This window comes from Pecten maximus, chromosome 3 (genome assembly GCF_902652985.1).
Source record: "Pecten maximus chromosome 3, xPecMax1.1, whole genome shotgun sequence".
Lineage (NCBI taxonomy): Eukaryota > Metazoa > Mollusca > Bivalvia > Pectinida > Pectinidae > Pecten > Pecten maximus.
The window spans coordinates 36,367,026-36,384,514 of record NC_047017.1 but is presented as its reverse complement, the minus strand read 5'-3'; the positions used below and the strand labels follow the sequence as shown (position 1 = coordinate 36,384,514).

The following is a 17,489-nucleotide window of genomic DNA, read 5'->3' as shown; positions in this document are numbered from 1 at the left end:
TTTATTTGTCAGGATGCTCATATAGCCTGTGGATTTACATAAACAAGTCAATGTGTATCAAATAGTCATATCACCTGGAACAGATAGTAAATATAAAATGATACATTTGTAATTACAAAGATATGCTATCCACCAGCACAAAAATCCTGTCCGTTGCAGTTTCAATTTAATTCAATAGTAATAGTATGTAAATTGAAAAAAAAACATAAAAAAGACATCCACTCTCCCTTCTTCCATCATACACACTACAAAAACATAAAAAGACAAAGACATCCACTCTTACCTGTTCCGTCATACAAACTATAAACAGATAAAAGACAAAGACACCACTTTTACCTGTTCCGTCATACACACTACAAACAGATAAAAGACAAAGACACCACTTTTACCTGTTCCGTCATACAAACTATAAACAGATAAAAGACAAAGACACCACTTTTACCTGTTCCGTCATACACACTACAAACAGATAAAAGACAAAGACACCACTTTTACCTGTTCCGTCATACAAACTATAAACAGATAAAAGACAAAGGTATCTACTCTTACTTGTTTCACCATACACACTATAAACTAATCCTTGATACCATTACACAATAATAACAATTCACACGTTATGATTAGCACAATAAAACACAAAGACAATAGTCCAATTTAAACACATATCTATATAAAAACACGCATTTAATATAATCAACTAGGCAGGTTAGACAATAAAATCATTACCATATGTATTACACTTACCTGGTAATCAGTAAGACCTCAACTACCGTCAGTCGTCTAGAGCTATCCGATTCTTACTGAAACTGAAACTTTCAGCATGCTAAAAGGATACACCGAAACAATACTACACATTATGTACTTTTATATGATAACCGTGACGGTGTTATATGACCCAAATGACTCCATTTTCAATGTCTTGTCCCAAGATTTATCCCAAAATGTAACCGACTTTGGTACCGAGTGTTTTTTTTCAAAATATATGAATGCTAAAAAGGTTCGAATATGTTTGAAAATTTAAAAATGTTCTCCAGTTCCAGTACTGAGATCCTTCACGGACATGGTGTTTGTCGAGCAGGTAAAAAGTACTGAATTTTTCTTCTTCCTATTATGTCTTTGACCTTCGAAATAGATTCCTCTTAAAACTCGCATTAAGCCAATTTCAATGCTACGTCACAGGAACCATATATATAAATAATGCTAGGTACTGTTAACATTAGACCTATTAGACCATACAGACCTGTTTCAAGATATATGTGTCTGCAATCACTGACACGATGTCTGTATTTTGTTCAGTGATTAGCTAGTTTTGTCATATTTGAAAAATTGGCGAGATTATGCAAAACAGCATCACGCAATATACCAGGCCCTCTCAGGTTTGTCGTGAGAATTGTACAAACTGTCCCCATTGTATGCCCGTAAGAGGAGACTAAATCTTTAACAACTTTCTTCTTCTTAATGTGTCCCTTGAAAATGCCTTTAGCTGAGCGTTCGCCACGGTGAGGAATGCTTTGGCATCTGTCCCCTGGCCGAGACATACCGGAGTCTTTAAAAAGTAATTGCTACCCCTGCTTAGCGCTCAGCATTTTGGGAGTGGTGCGACTGGTTTGCCCGTTGTAAGTACAATGAGAGTGGATTTCAGCAGGGTGTTTTCGGCAGTATGCTACAGTGAGATAGCACTATAAGTCTGCAAAAGTTTCTGACTATCATAAGGAGACCTAACACGAACATACCGCAGCCTCCCGAAACATACATACGCACTCACCACACGCATGCATGTCGCACGCACGGGAGGTCGATCTTAATGGACCTTATTTATCGATAGGACGTCAAACAATAATAAACCAAACCAGGCTATAAATGCAGTTTACGGAAATTCGTCAATCGTGGCCGCTGCCATGGCAATGTTGAGAACAGTAATTGTACAACTGGCAAATATAAACACACTATTAAGTATTCTTTGTGAGAAAAAAAAACCTTTTCATTTTTTTTTAATAATTACAATCCACTACAATCGTTTACCGCAGTAATATTGTATGTGTATAAATGTGTTTTGATTTCTATGCCGCCTTTCATATCGACAGATCGTTAGGATTAATATATAAACAAGAAATATCTTTGAAAAAGATAAACGGCATAGTTTAATGCTGGTGGTTATAATGTAAAACCGCTGTTTAATTTAAACATATTTTATTGTATCATAAATATACAAAGGGATCGGGCAAAAGTTTTCCAACTTATATAAAGCCCTTTCCCAAAAACAGTATACAACACAAATATTTACACAAGATGACATTAGAATTTACATAAAGTAATTTTATCTTTGAAAATATGAGTAGAGATAGGGTGATAATAAGAGGGAAACGGAGGAAGAGAATTTAGAAGTCTCCTTCATTTACAATTTAATTTACAATTTTTGAAGAATAATTAGAACATTTTTAACAAGAAAGTTTTAAAATATTATTTTTAGACAGAGTGAGTGATCTTTCTCGACTCAGCTGACATTTGTTGACATTACACTATTCCATACTTTCAGCTGTTCAATGTTCATCATATCTCATGCCATGTTTTGCTTTCATCGTTGTCTTTCCTTTCCTTCTGATATATCCATTTCACAAATGCCATATGAATCGAGAAAGATCAAAGACGCTGTCGTTAGTTATATAGTATACATGTATATACATATATATCATTAAAGTGGCATATTTGACTAAAAGGAAGAGAAAGAGAGCTGATAGGGAGGGAGTAATAGAGGGAGAAGAATAGTGCGGGGTGAGATACAGAAATCAAAATATGTTTGTATCACGAATATATTGCTGAGTGTGCAGACATATTTTTTCGTTTTCTTTTGTTAAAGCAGGACTTCCATGTAATATAAGTTGCAGGTCTAGTGGAATGAACTCATTTAACAATCAAATTAGCATGAAATAAGTCGTAATTTAGAGTACTCGATCTACATCTTAATCTGGCATGCAAAATATTAGTTTTCCTGTCCCCAATCAAATAATAAATAGGAATACTTATGTCATTAAGCTTACGAAAAGTGTCTTTGAATACTGAGACTGACATGCTCTGTCTTATGTTAGGTTCTAAGTTGTTCAAAAGTCGAATAGTAGAGGGGGGGGGGGGGGGGGGGGGGAGAAGTGTTAGCAAGGTGAAGTCGAAAATTAGGTAAACAGTAGTTGTTAGCATTACGGAGGTTATATTGTATATTTTGCGAAACCGTAGCAGGAAGTAAAGCTGTAAGGTAGTTCGGCGTTAGATTAGCGTGAATTTTGTAGAAAAGCTGTAATTTTCTCCTTTTCCTTCTATTTGTTAATGGTTCTAGTGCACTCTCAGAATATAATGATTCCCTACTTGTATAAGAAGGTAATCCAGTAAGTATACGAATGGACTCTAGCTGGAGTTTTTCTAAATTATCCGCATCACCGTGAGTACATCCGTCCCATACCTCACAGCAATATTCTAATAAAGGAAGAATATATGACCTGTAAATTTTGTCTAAAGTTCATCTGTTCAACACATACTACAGTTTTCGTAAAACACTTACAATGTACCACTTTCGACACATTTTTACAAATATTTTCAATATGGCAAAACCGTTGTTGAAATACATTAACGAACTAGTGCGTTTCAGCACGGATAAAAAAAGTTATATCAGTTTGAATCATTTTTGGTGATAATAAGACTGCATTTGATTCAGGAATATAATTTTATTAATGTGTCATTTGAAAAGATACATCCACTTATTCAGCTTGCATTCAATCTTAACTTTGTTTCGTTTTTAACTGCATATCTGCATTTTGCATTTACCGCTACATTGACCAATCACATACTTCATCTTGACCAGTAACGCCACCTGTCGCGTCATATCGGGACCAAAAGAATATTATACGGCTATTATACACCCACAGTAAGACCGCTCGCGCGCTTTAATCATGGCCAACAAGAGCGATTAATATATGTTGGTAGAACTTGTTTCGCAATCATTCTAAAATAGATCAAATTCAATTTTAATACTGGTGTTCTCTTTATCACACCATAACTTTCCAAGTAGTATCTCAAAAGACGTAAAAAGGGTTTAAAATGTATTAATATGAATATCTATAAAATGAATAAATGTGGCATCTTTGTTCAAGTGTGTCTTTCGTGTCAGCATCACAACCATTAGCAACACGATAACAGTATTGTTTCTTTGTTTGATTATTTAACGTGTTAAATGCTAAGTAACAAAATTACACGTGTTAAAAATAGCTTTAGGGAACGTGTTTAAGTTTATGTTGAATGCGTAGCCTAAATGTCTTTAACGTGTTAAGAAATACTATCGTGTTTTAAAATCCATCTCGTTTTAACATGAACGACCTTTCGAAGTTAATGCTTGTTGGTGGTGTGCTACCTAAAATTACTAATTTAATCAGTACAATGGCGGTTATCTTTCTTGGTTTCACTTCGGTTTTGTAAACACGTCCAACAGGTGAGCTTTAATGCCATGATGGTGGTCAATCCACTGGTCAATGGTCATGTTGACTATTTTGATGTAATAATGGGAGATCAGATTGTAGATATGCCCCACGCTTCATGTAAGCATTCAGCTTATATGTCAACAGTTCGTGTTGAATCCTGCTACCTCCTAATGTGACTCCGCCTATAGTCCTACATCAATAATTGCTGATAGAAGCAAGTTTTTCATATTTTAGGCTTATACTGTTCAGTATCCATTTGTTGTATAGCTGACAGCTCTGAGGAGGAGACGAGCTTGCATATTTGCCTTGTAATGGCGAAAATCTTTCTTGTCTAAGCTTTAATTTTATAAATGTGATGAACAGGTTAGAGGCTTACATCGGTGAAGGTAATATTTTTGTCTAATCAGTGGTCCTCACAGGGCATATAACATTGTTGATTGTACTGTCAGTATACGTGACATGGATGATGAAAATTAATTACATAACCATAACTGTGTGTCTTGGAGCACGGAGATCGGGGTTATGTTTAAAATCAAAACATGACAAGTTGACCACGATCGATGTCATGTTTCTCACGGAGTTATCCCCCCTAGACCAGCAATAATATACATTATTAGGGGAGTAACAGAGACTTGTCACAAATTCCAAACCCACGGTCCATATTCATATGTACATGTACATATGTTAGTATTATTGTGCCAAATCCCTGTGGGGACAGTGTATTAAAGTCCTATGAGGTAAACTATCAACTTTAAAGCATGTGGTGAATCAGAGACATAGGCTATACAATGTATATATATATGTCTCTGGGTGAATCAATAAAGATGTGTGAACAGGGAAAAACACATTCCTGCCGAGTGCCCCAGCAGGAATCGAACCCGGGTCTCCAGCTTGATAAGCTCTACCTCATGAGCCAAATATGCATGCTCCATCAGCTGACTGACAGAGACCGTATTTAACACTATGTACAAGCCACACATACCCGTTCCTTATACAAATGTATAAAGCTATTTAATTTGGTTCATGTTTTCAAATACTTATAAAGGTTTGTTGTAAATTCATTCTATAGGCCTATAAAGGTTTGTTGTAAATTCATTCTATAGGCCTATCATTTTAAACTGCCTTACAAGGAGTAACAGATAAACATAGACCAATATCACATAAGGAATAGTTTTCTCAGACATGTAACAAATTGATTATCATAATAATTAATATAGCGATTTTGTTTAACCTTCTTGCATTGTTTTCTTACAGAGTTGGTTTAATCAAGTGAAAGATCAATATGGCAGCTAAAGGAAAAGAGGGTGATACTAATGCTGGTTTAGTCTCAGAGGAATCATGTGACGAACCACCTTCAAAATGCCCTCGACTTGAAACTGAGGAAAGCAATCATACCCTGAGGTCAGAGGTCACAGCTGATGGAGATGGGCATAGTCTGAAACGGTCAGATACAGTAGAGTATAATTTAGAGGGAGTGGTAGAAAGTAAAAGTAATGAGAATGAGGCAGCCACCAAGAATTCAGTGAATTCTACCATGAATGGTACACAGGAGTACAATCTTGAGAAAAGTAATGGCATTGATGAGGTCACCGAGGGGTCAGGGGTTGTGGAAGATTCTACAGTCAGTGGTACATGTACACAGGAGTATAATTTAGAGGGAGAAAACGAAAAACAAAATGGCAATGATGAAGTCACCGAGAGGTTGGAGGCTGTGGATGAGTCTACAGTCAGTGGTACACAGGAGTATAACCTAGAGGGAAAAGATACCGAAGCTGATGAGGTCACAGAAGGGTCAAGGACAGAAAATGTGTCTAGTGAGGTCACAGAAGGGTCAGGGACAGAAAATGTTTCTGGTGAGGTCACAGAAGGGTCAGGGACAGAAAATGTGTCTAGTGAGGACACCAAAAATGACTTGCCTGTAGTACCAACTCTTACAAAAATCCCATCAGTGTTACAAGATGCTGAACTCATAGCAGGAATTGTTGATGGAGTTGATGCTGATCTGATCTATAACAAACTGAAAGAACACAGAGGTAACCCAAACCGTGTTGACCTGGTGACCAATGACATTCTGGAGGAAGCTGGACAAGCGTTAACTTCTTCTTCAACACAGTTGGGACAGACTCCCTCCTCCTTCATGGAAGATTTTGTGTCTGTTATCGACAAGTCTATGGCTAACATGTCTGCCCTGCCTCTGTCGGCCAATGAGATTCACCAGTTGTTACTATCTGAGGGGGAAAGAGTGGACAGGGTGGATAGAGTGGTCAGTCAACTTCTGACAAAGCATTATAGTTCACTACTGTCCACTCGTCAAGATTTTGCAGCAGATGTCCAGAGGGTAACTGAGGTCTTACCAGGGGCTAACCCCAATGAAGTGTTTAAGTTGTTACAGGAAAGAGAAAATCAGCCCAACAGGGTTGATCTGGTAGTCAGCTATCTACAAGGTCGAACTGTGACAAGGCTAGCTCGGGCGGACACACTACCTGATGACCCAGCCCTCCACCAGGACCCTCTGTACAGAGACATGAGAATAGTGGCCAAAGTGTTACCTGATATGAATCCTGATGAGATATATGCCTACTTGGAGGCTCACAATCATCAAAGGAATCGAATCCAGTTGGTAATTGAGGAATTGATGAGAATTGTGCCGACCAGCAGTACACCTAGTATTGGGAATAGCAATGCAAGCTCCATGGATGACACAGTACCCATGGCAAGTAGGATTGCTTACAACATAGGGGATGAGGTGGACGAGCTGAAGGAAGTGTTTCCTGACTGTGATCCGACTTATCTTTACAATGAGTTGGAGAAACGACAAGAAGACAGAGACCGTGTGAAAAACCTTGCATGGGCCATGTTTGAAAACAGGGATTACCCCAAGTACTCCGATGTCATGAAGGAGAAGCAGAAAGAGACAATAAAAGAACAAATTGAAAACATGACTTTTGACTTGAAGGACTTTTTGTTAAAGTTTCCAGACCCATGTGTGACATTTGGAGATAACAGCAAGTTAATGGGCGAGAACTACAGACAACATACACAGGTTCAGATCAGGAATGATTTTAGGGAACTAAAGAAAGGATTTCTGCTGCATGTAATGATAAAAAACAAATTCCACTATGCAGCCAGCAAAGAGAAAATACTGGAATGGGTTAAGGACCTTCCAGGTAATTTATAAGTCTGTCTAAATTATGGACAAATTTGGTAATAATCTAAGCTCAGAAACTGTGAATTGTGAGTTATCTTTATACATTTGTGTTTATAATTACATAACTTAGGCGTTTCATCAATGTTCCTTGACATCAGCACATTCCTTAACTTTACAGGGGCCAGGATGTATATCTGTTAGGATTTAATATAGCAATAAGAAATATTTAAACATTGAAACTGTTCTGTTAGTTAAGTTTAATGTCACCATTGTTCTTTCTTATTCTTGGCTGTCTTGTTTAATAGTTCTGAAAAAAATATTTCTAAACATCAGTTTCTTCTCAAGAATACCTTGAAATATTGTGAATTTCATGGGTAACATAAGAAAAAAGTTTTAAAGATATACAGAGGTCAGTGTTGGCAACTTATATCCCTTTACAAACACGACCAATACATGTATATTAACCATAGTTGGTATCTGATCATCCTCAGGGGTTAAAATTTGTACAGGTGGGGCTGTTATATCTATGGATACTGAGGGGCAGGGCCGTCATTAGTGTAGTTATTTATAAGATTGATCGAGATTCCCATTAGCCATACACAATGTAGCTGCTTGATGGACATGAGGAATCAAACAAAATTTTGCTACAATGTATGTCTTTGTCATGATTCTATCATTGAAACTTAATCTTCTCCTATACAACATATGTCTTTAAGAAATCACGGAATCTTCAGATATCTTCTCTATAAATATCTATTCCATTTTATTTGAAGAGATAATATTACTACCCCCATGGTCACTTGGTCAAGCCTGTCTTTCACTTGCCAATGGGTACATATATAGTCCTAATTAGGTTATACAGTATTATAAACACAAATGAGACTTCCACCCAAGAACTACAATATATACCAGTGCTTGCTATAGATAAACAAGATTGTTTCAAATGTATTGCTCTGTTCATTTAGTACTTTCCTTGCATTCGAATATCTGTTTATTACAAATTATTGTACCAGTAATGGGTTTTACTGACCAACAACTTACTACTCGGTCGTTTACCTGGACCTGATCATAAGCTGTGTTCTCTATATACCAGTAAATCAGGATGTAATGTGCCATGTTCTCTGTAATCTTGTCTTCCTAACTTGTTTTGTCAAAGTTACTTCTGGCCCCAAACCAGATGTTAGACATTTTGACAGACTTGTCTGGAGGTCATTTTCCCTCGGTCATGAACATAAACGTTCTACAAACAAGAAAGACAAAAAAATAAGTCAGGGAAGAGTGAAAGAGAATAAATACATGGTCAGTGTTTTAAATATACACTGTATTTTGGCGAGTGTAAGGAAAGACAAAAGTGGAGAGCCTTGGCGAGCCACTCTTGTCTTTCTGTCCCGAGCAAAAAATACAGCTTATATTTTTAGACACTGACCATGTATTCTTTTTATCCTGCAACAGTCATAAAAAATAATCAGTTTGAAGTGAAACAGTATCAACAATAATCCAGATATGTTCACCTTTTGAACATTGTTTCACTTGGAAGTAGACTAGTCGAATTGACGCACATGCTAAGATTCCAAAATACAGCTGTTTTCCGTCACTGCCATATACAGCAAAAATATATATGGTGGTGTATTCCGACAATGTGGTGGCAGTTGCAGGATAAAATCGTTTCCCTGGTACCAGATTAATACTTGTAATTAAGATTTTTGTGGTTTTATGTCATTTCAGAAGATTCCGTGAAGTTTAAACATTATCCTAGACCAGAGGAACCACTGCCCGAAGAACCTGATGAATTTTTCTTCTTCGAGAAAATGTTTGTTGCTTACAAAGAAGAAATTCTAGGTGAAAATTTGACCCAGAAATTTGTTGGATTTTGCACATGTGTGTCAGTTTTACAGACAAACAAAGACATGTCATCTTGGTCTCCTTCAGAATCAAAATTATGGAGCAGTCACTGAATGCTTTCTAATTATATAATGGTTCATCTATTTATCCTACCATACATGTTTAAATCCACCTGCCTGTCCATACAACATGTTTGTGTCCATCTCTCCACTTTTACAATATCTAAATAAGATTTTGTATGAAACAAATTTCAGTCAGTTGGAAATTTACATTGTTTGTATGATGTTTTCATGAACAACGGTCACCTTCATCAGACTGTGAGACAAATGCCACCTTCATCAGCCAAATGTCTCCTCTGTCTGCAGTCAGATGTTACCTTCCTCAGTCAGATGTCACCTTCATCAGACAAATGATGCCATCATCAGCCAAATGTCACTTTCATCAGACAAATGTTGCCATCATCTGACAAATGTCACCTTCATCTGACAAATGTCACTTCATCAGACAAATGTCACTTCATCAGATAAATGTCACTTCATCAGATAAATGTCACTTCATCAGAAAAATGTCACTTTCATCAGACAAATGTTGCCATCATCTGACAAATGTCACCTTCATCTGACAAATGTCACTTCATCAGACAAATGTCACTTCATCAGACAAATGTCACTTTCATCAGACAAATATTGCCATCATCAGACACATGTTGCCACCATGTCAGACAAATATTGCCTTCATCAGACAAATGTTGCCTTCATCAGACAAATGTTGCCTTCATCAGACAAATGTCATTCATTAGACAAATTTCACCTTCATCAGACAAAGATCACTTCATCAGACAAATGTCACTTTCATCAGACAAATGTAACCTTTATCAGACAAATGTTGCCATCATCTGACAAATGTCACTTCATCAGACAAATTTCCTCTTCATCAGACAAATGTCGCCTTCATCAGACAAATGTTGCCATCATCTGACAAATGTCACTTTCATCAGACAAATGTAACCTTTATCAGACAAATGTTGCCATCATCTGACAAATGTCACTTCATCAGAGAAATGTCACCTTCATCAGACAAATGTCACCGTCATCAGACAAATGTCACCTTCATCAGACAAATGTCACCGTCATCAGACAAATGTCACTTTCATCAGACAAATGTAACCTTTATCAGACAAATGTTGCCTTCATCAGACAAATGTTGCTATCATCTGACAAATGTCACCATCAGACAAATGTCACCGTCATCAGACAAATGTCACTTTCATCAGACAAATGTAACCTTCATCAGACAAATGTCACTTTCATCAGACAAATGTCACCGTCATCAGACAAATGTCACCTTTATCAGACAAATGACCGGTAAAGCTATATACATTGAGGTATATATTGAGTGTCAGCTTTGCAATCCTCAAAGTGACATTAGTACTCTGATGGTGAAAGTTATCAAAGATCTGTGAATCAGTTTGTTGTTTTGCTGACTTCAAACTCAAATAATGGGTTCCTTCACAATAGGACTCTACTAAAGGAATGAATATTCGTTTGTTAGTAATTAACCATTTATTTTGTTTAGTTTATGAGATCACAAATCCAATTGATCACAAGGTTAATTGCTTTAATGTGAAACTTTTATGAACAATTCAAAGACTGCTCCATTGGATCTATGATCTCATAAATTGAACAAAATGAAAAAATTCATGCTTATAGTTCAGCAAACTGGGGTACATTATTGTGGACAAAAAAACAGAATTGCTCCCTCTTATATTAGAAACAGTGGCGATTGAAAATATACAGGGATAAGATATGGCCTAGTGTATTGGGGTGGAATGTTTACCTACATGTATTTGTAGATAATCAATATAAATATTCTTCATATCAGTAAAAGGAACATCAATATCATGCTTATTCTTTTATTAGAACATCTGGAAGAGGAAAAGAAATTGAAAGAATTAAGGAGATTGCAAGCTAAAGAAAATGAAGAGCTTCTTGAATGTGGCTGTTGCTATGACAATGAATGTTTAATTGAGGACATGGCCTCTTGTCAGGATGGTCATCTTTTCTGCAAGGACTGTATCAAAAGGTCATCAGAGGTTGCCATTGGCGATGGACAGTGTGTGTTTCCTTGTTTCACTGACAACTGTAAATACCAGTTTCCACTTTCTGTGCTACAGGAAGTCATGTCTCCAAACATGTTCTCCATCTTGTTGAGGAGAATGCAGGAGGAGGAAGTGAAACAGGCAGCCATACCAGACCTGGTCAGCTGTCCATTCTGTAGCTTTGCCACCATCATCTCTAATCCTGATGATAAAGTGTTCAAGTGTCTTAACCCAAAGTGTCTCAAGGAATCCTGTAGGTAAGTGTCTCAAGGAATCCTGTAGGTAAGTGTCTTACTGTAGTGTCTCAAGGAATCCTGTAGGTAAGTGTCTTACTGTAGTGTCTCAAGGAATCCTGTAGGTAAGTGTCTTACCGTTGTTTCTCAAGGAATCCTGTAGGTAAGTGTCTAAACTCAGAGTGCCATGAGGAATCCTGTAGATATGTGTCTTAACCCAGAGTGTCTCGAGGAATCCTGTAGGTAAGTGTCTAAACTCAGAGTGTCTCAAGGAATCCTGTAGATATGTGTCTTAACCCAGAGTGTCTCAAGGAATCCTGTAGATATAAGTATCATATTTCTCGAGGAATCCTGTGGTATTGTGTATTATGGAGTCAGCTTCACAATAAAATGTTTGACATATTGTATTGAAGTTTCTATTCATAATAATTTTTATAGGTAGCACTCCTCTGTTTGTTTCAGACTCTGCAGGGAGCCAAATCATGTTCCCCTGGGATGTAATGAGATAGAAAGACAAGGAGAAACAAATATGAGGACATATATAGAGACCTGTGTGTCAGAAGCTATGCTTCGTCAATGCCATAGGTGTCAGAAAAGGTTCTTTAAGGAGTATGGTTGTAACAAGATGACCTGTACCTGTGGAGCATCTCAGTGTTACATATGTCGTGAACCAGTTGAAGATTATGACCATTTTGATGATGATGACGAAGAAAAGTATGTGAACTTTTCATGAGTATTTGGCATTAATCTGGCTCAGAGAAGTATATAGCATCTAATTACTACCCTAAGTAATAATATTGATATTGATCTTTGACCCCTTACCCTGATAATCAACAGAGATCATCTTCTCATAAACGGACGAATCCTCGTCATTGTGTGACTAATAGAGTGGACATGCTCTGCACAGAACTGTCATTTTTAAGTGACCAAGTGATCTTGACCTTTCTGGAAAAAAAGGGTTAATTCTATCATGAAAAGGAACAATTATAATTTTAAATTTGATTATACTCAATGGTGTTTTCTAAATCCTGCTGACATGCTCCTCTCAGGCTGACAGGGGCACATGGGAAGGATAGTCGACTGTAATTCTATAATATACATGTACCTGCTTGGCAACCGGAGAAAATTCTGCGAACTTAGGATACTTATAGTTATCGACAGTTTAACTGAACTGATGTTAGTAGCCTGTAAATCTAAAATTACAGTACTAGATTTCTATGGTATAGTGGAGTGGCCAGGTTTTTGTACCCGACATGAAATACTTCTAAACTAAGTCTGTCTATTTAGAATTAAAGTTTCATAGAACTACTTCAGACTATCATACTTACATTTTCCCCATTGCTGGCAGAAGTAAAAGAGCTACCAAAACTGTTGTAATTAATGATCTTTACTTACTTTGTACTTTAAAAAGTCATATTAAAGATAAAACATGTTAAGAGATCCACAAGGTCTGTAAGTACAAATGTTATGATATATGGCTTTAGTTTGACTGTTAACATTACTTCAATCTACTTTTAAAGCCACTGGAGTCAAGCACTGATCTTATAAATTTCAGGTGTAATTTGTATTCTAACCCACGTGATCTCCATATCGAGGAGATGAAAAAAGCGGTGGCAGCTGGTATTGAGAAATACAAAGCTGAACACCCAGAGTCTGCCGATATCACCCTCAAATATGATGCTGAGAAACACATAGAAGAGTGTAAGTTATTAATTACATTATTTATTTGTATCAGAGAATTTGATCATTTTGTGAATACAGGTACCATAAAAACCCGTGTAATTTGCACACAAGTGTAATTTGCGCAGGTACTTTTTGGGGCTGAAAATGATGAAAAAAACCTTTTATCCATGTATTTTGCGCATGAAAATTTTTGACCAAAAACTGATGTCCATGAGGTCCCGAAAACGATGTATGAAAATGACATCTTTTGAAGAAGTTTGATATCAAACATCGTATGATAGAAACACTTGAATTATGATTAAATTTCTTCTATCAAAATTAAAAGTTTTCTCCTTAGAGGATAGAGATTTCAAATAAAGGCATTAGCATTGTCCCGTGAAGACGATCAAAATCTCCATAAAACGTTGTTGAACAGAATTATGATTTTGTTCATTAATTTTGTATTCAGTGTCCAAACAGTTTCAAGAAGATGAAGACTATGATCCAGATGGAGGGGACTCTGATGGTGATGATAATGAGGACGGATCAAATCCAGAACTGAGTTCAGACAATGAGTGAGTGTTGGGTTCTATTCATGTACAACTGTTTGTATGTTATTTGTTGTTACGTTTATTGGTAGGAGTAAGGCTATGATTGATTGTGTATGAGGGACTGGAGTGTAAATGGTGGTGGGGGGCTTTGTTATATACATGTACATGTATTTTTTTGATAGATGTTTGTATTCTGATGATGATCTTTTAATAGCATGACTTTGATTAACAGTATGGGGTACATTTCCAATATTTTCATTTCAGTGACAATTGGAGGGATGAAGATGAGGAATTGTGAAAACTCTTCAGTACTCAAGCAGATGTACTTCAGAAGGACAAAGATGTTCAGACAAGAACGTGAATGTATAGAATAGTGTTGTTTGATAGTCACGTGTCATACAATATTCAATATTTTATGGTCTTAATATGAAAATGTCATAATATTCTGGAAGTTTTACCAGAATAACTACAGCAGCAGATCAATTTTTTTTTTTTATTATTATTTTTTATTTTTTTTGGGGGGGGGGGAGGAGGGGGCTGGATAAGAATAAAGAAATACCTGGTATAGGAAATGTGTGTTTTGATGACTGCAGTACTGCATGAAAATACAGATTCAATTGTAGATGAAAGTTATCTGTTCTCATGATTGGCAGATTAATCCCAAGGGAACCGTCTATTGCTGGTCAATAAGAACCTATTGGGTATCCAATCAAATCACATTGTCACTAGTACACCAAAGTGTCTCGGTGTCCAATAGGATGCACAAAGGTAGTGAACACGGAACAATTTTACTCACCATTTCATGTAGTACCAGGAATCAACACAAGGTCATGCTCTTACAACAGTTAAATATACCAGGAGGTTATCACTACATCATGTCCAATTAGGTTGTGAATACTGGTCAAAAACTGCATTTTAAATGCATTACAGCACTATTCTAGCTGTCTTGCTTAGCCTAAATTCTCAATTTGAGAAAAGGGAATTGATCAGACATAACAGAAAGGATATTTGTGATGCAGTAAAGATTGACCAGCCGCCACTATTGATCGAGGAGGACTCTCATTTGTGTCACAACTAATCTGCCGAGCCAGTAGATACTTAGTGAGAAGAATAAACCTTAGAGATGTTTATCAGACTTATGATGTATCTATAGATTTATATGTACTGTGGACCATTTTTACCTGTACATGCTCGACAAGCCTACTTCCTGTGTAAAGTCTTGTCTCCTTGTACGATATTGTAGATGTAACCATTGTCAAAAAGACCTCTGAGAAACAAAATGCCATATGTTACATGCTGAGAAAACTTAACAAATGTCCTTATTGTATAGAACATGGCCAACATATAAAATATGATGGAAATGGAAGATATGAACTTCCTGTTTGCACTACTTTATGTCCGCGACACTTGCCAGACAGATACATAGATGTGATTTTAGAATACCGGTGTAAATTGTGATGTCTTCAGTCAGGAAAGCTGTGTACATATATTGTAACTTGAAACACATGAACACTGCTACACATCTATTATTTTTTATAACTGTGTTGATTATAGTACTGATTCAGAAGCCAGTAGATATATAAAGGATAAGTGTACATTGTACATGTGAGGGGGAGAGCAGTTGTTTGGGTGAATGTTTGGGAGAGGGTGTGTCTGAGAGTTAATGAGGATGTGTGTGTGTGTGAATAAGAGTATCTGGGTATTGATGTGGGTTTGAGTGTTAAGGGGGTGTAGGAGTGTTGAGAAATTTTGGTATTAATAGTAGTGTATGGGTTCAAATGTCTTGGGAGAGAGTGTGTGAGCGTGTTATGGTATCTCGTTGTTTCTGTGGAAATGTTGATATATCTGGATGTTGGTGTAGGTCAAATGCCTGTGTCGGGAGTTGGCTGGGGGGATCTAAGTATTGGTGTAAATTTAAGTGTCCTCTGGAAGGGGTGGGTGTGGGGTGTCTGGATGTTGTTGATGCAAGTGTTCTGAAGAGGGATGCGAGTGTCTGGGAGAGAGGTATAATCATGGGTGTATCAGGTCGTCAGTGTGGGTCAAGTGTCAAGGGGAGGAGTGTGATTATGGGTGTATTAGGTCGTCAGTGTGGGTTGAGTGTCAAGGGTGGGGTGTGATCATGGGTGTATCAGGTCGTCAGTGTTGGTCAAGTGTCAAGGGGGAGGAGTGTGATCATGGGTGTATCAGGTCGTCAGTGTTGGTCAAGTGTCAAGGGGAGGAGTGTGATTATGGGTGTATTAGGTCGTCAGTGTGGGTTGAGTGTCAAGGGTGGGGTGTGATCATGGGTGTATCAGGTCGTCAGTGTTGGTCAAGTGTCAAGGGGGAGGAGTGTGATCATGGGTGTATCAGGTCGTCAGTGTTGGTCAAGTGTCAAGGGGAGGAGTGTGATCATGGGTGTATCAGGTCGTCAGTGTGGGTTGAGTGTCAAGGGAGGGGTGTGATCATGGGTGTATCAGGTCGTCAGTGTGGGTTGAGTGTCAAGGGAGGGGTGTGATCATGGGTGTATCTTGGTGTCAGTATAGTTTTGAGCGTCAAGGGCAGTTTTGTGTCTTGGTATTGTTGTGAATGCAAGTATTAGGAGTTTGAAAGTGTGAATGTCTGGGAGAGAGGTATGAATATGGGTGTATATGGGTGTCAATGTGGATTTGAGTGTCAAGGGGAGTGTGTGTGGTTTATCTGCGTGTTGTGGGTGCAAGTTTTCTGAAGAAGGGTGTGAGAGTGTGAAATTCTGGGAGAGAGGTGTGATCATGGTTGTACCAGGATGTCGGTTCGAGAGTCAGGGAGAGGTGTGATCTTTGGGTTTTCTTGGTGTTGTTGTGAGTAGAAGTGATCTGAAGAGGGTTGTGAGAGTCTGGGAGGCAGAGTTGTGAATATTGGTTAGCTGGGTGTTTGTGTACATGTGGGTGCAAGTGTTTTGGTTTGATATGGCCAATGATCTGGTGTGTTGTGTATGCTGAATTGTCAGAAACAAGATTTGTACTAGACATTAACAGTAACCAAACTAGAAGAGAATATTGTTTTCTTAGCTGGTTATTGTAATTGTATATTTATTAGTCTGTTTACGTTTGTAGCATTTATGGCTAGTATACAGAACTTATTTCCATATCAGAGGAAATAAAGGTTGGTAATCATTCTGACTGTTATGCTTTATATTTTACAAAGACAATCAATCTTCATTATACCCCCAACAAAACAAAGATAAAGGGTATAGTCAGGAATCCGCTTGTCTATCCATAAGTTCCTCTATCGAACAAGTCCATGAAGGACATATTTTTGTAGACCAATTTTATGAAACTAAATATTCCATAATTATTACCTGTTACTGTGTCATTATTTTCACTGATTGCAAAGAAATTTTACAGTTACAATAACTACCCTGGGTGTTGAGCATCTATATATCCGAGTTATTCTTCTTCTTGATTCACATACTTCTATGGGAGTTTTTCTTGATTCACATACTTATATGGGAGTTTTCTTGATTCACACACTTAT

At 37.4% G+C, this 17,489-nt stretch overlaps 1 protein-coding gene across 2 annotated transcripts; it reads left to right on the top strand.

Annotated features, from left to right (window-relative positions):
* The first annotated feature begins 4,426 nt into the window (after positions 1-4,426).
* On the top strand, positions 4,427-17,129 carry LOC117324039. 2 transcript variants are annotated; one of them, XM_033879649.1, is made up of 8 exons: positions 4,427-4,474; positions 5,718-7,630; positions 9,337-9,450; positions 11,373-11,808; positions 12,247-12,498; positions 13,340-13,485; positions 13,916-14,021; positions 14,262-17,129. In XM_033879649.1, exons 2-8 carry the CDS (start codon positions 5,746-5,748, stop codon positions 14,293-14,295), a joined length of 2,973 nt encoding a protein of 990 aa, XP_033735540.1. In that variant the 5' UTR covers positions 4,427-4,474; positions 5,718-5,745; the 3' UTR covers positions 14,296-17,129. The 2 variants fall into 2 exon arrangements, with proteins under 2 accessions (XP_033735540.1, XP_033735541.1); XM_033879650.1 differs by lacking the exon at positions 4,427-4,474 and adding an exon at positions 4,654-4,849.
* The last annotated feature ends 360 nt before the right edge of the window (positions 17,130-17,489 follow it).

Bases quoted from the DNA above. Each gene is read 5' to 3' on its own strand.
- LOC117324039 (XM_033879649.1), top strand. From the start codon at position 5,746: ATGGCAGCTAAAGGAAAAGAGGGTGATACTAATGCTGGTTTAGTCTCA. The intron at 12,499-13,339 runs GTATGTGAACTT...TATAAATTTCAG, and splicing joins GATGATGATGACGAAGAAAA to GTGTAATTTGTATTCTAACC. The intron at 13,486-13,915 runs GTAAGTTATTAA...TTTTGTATTCAG, and splicing joins TGAGAAACACATAGAAGAGT to TGTCCAAACAGTTTCAAGAA.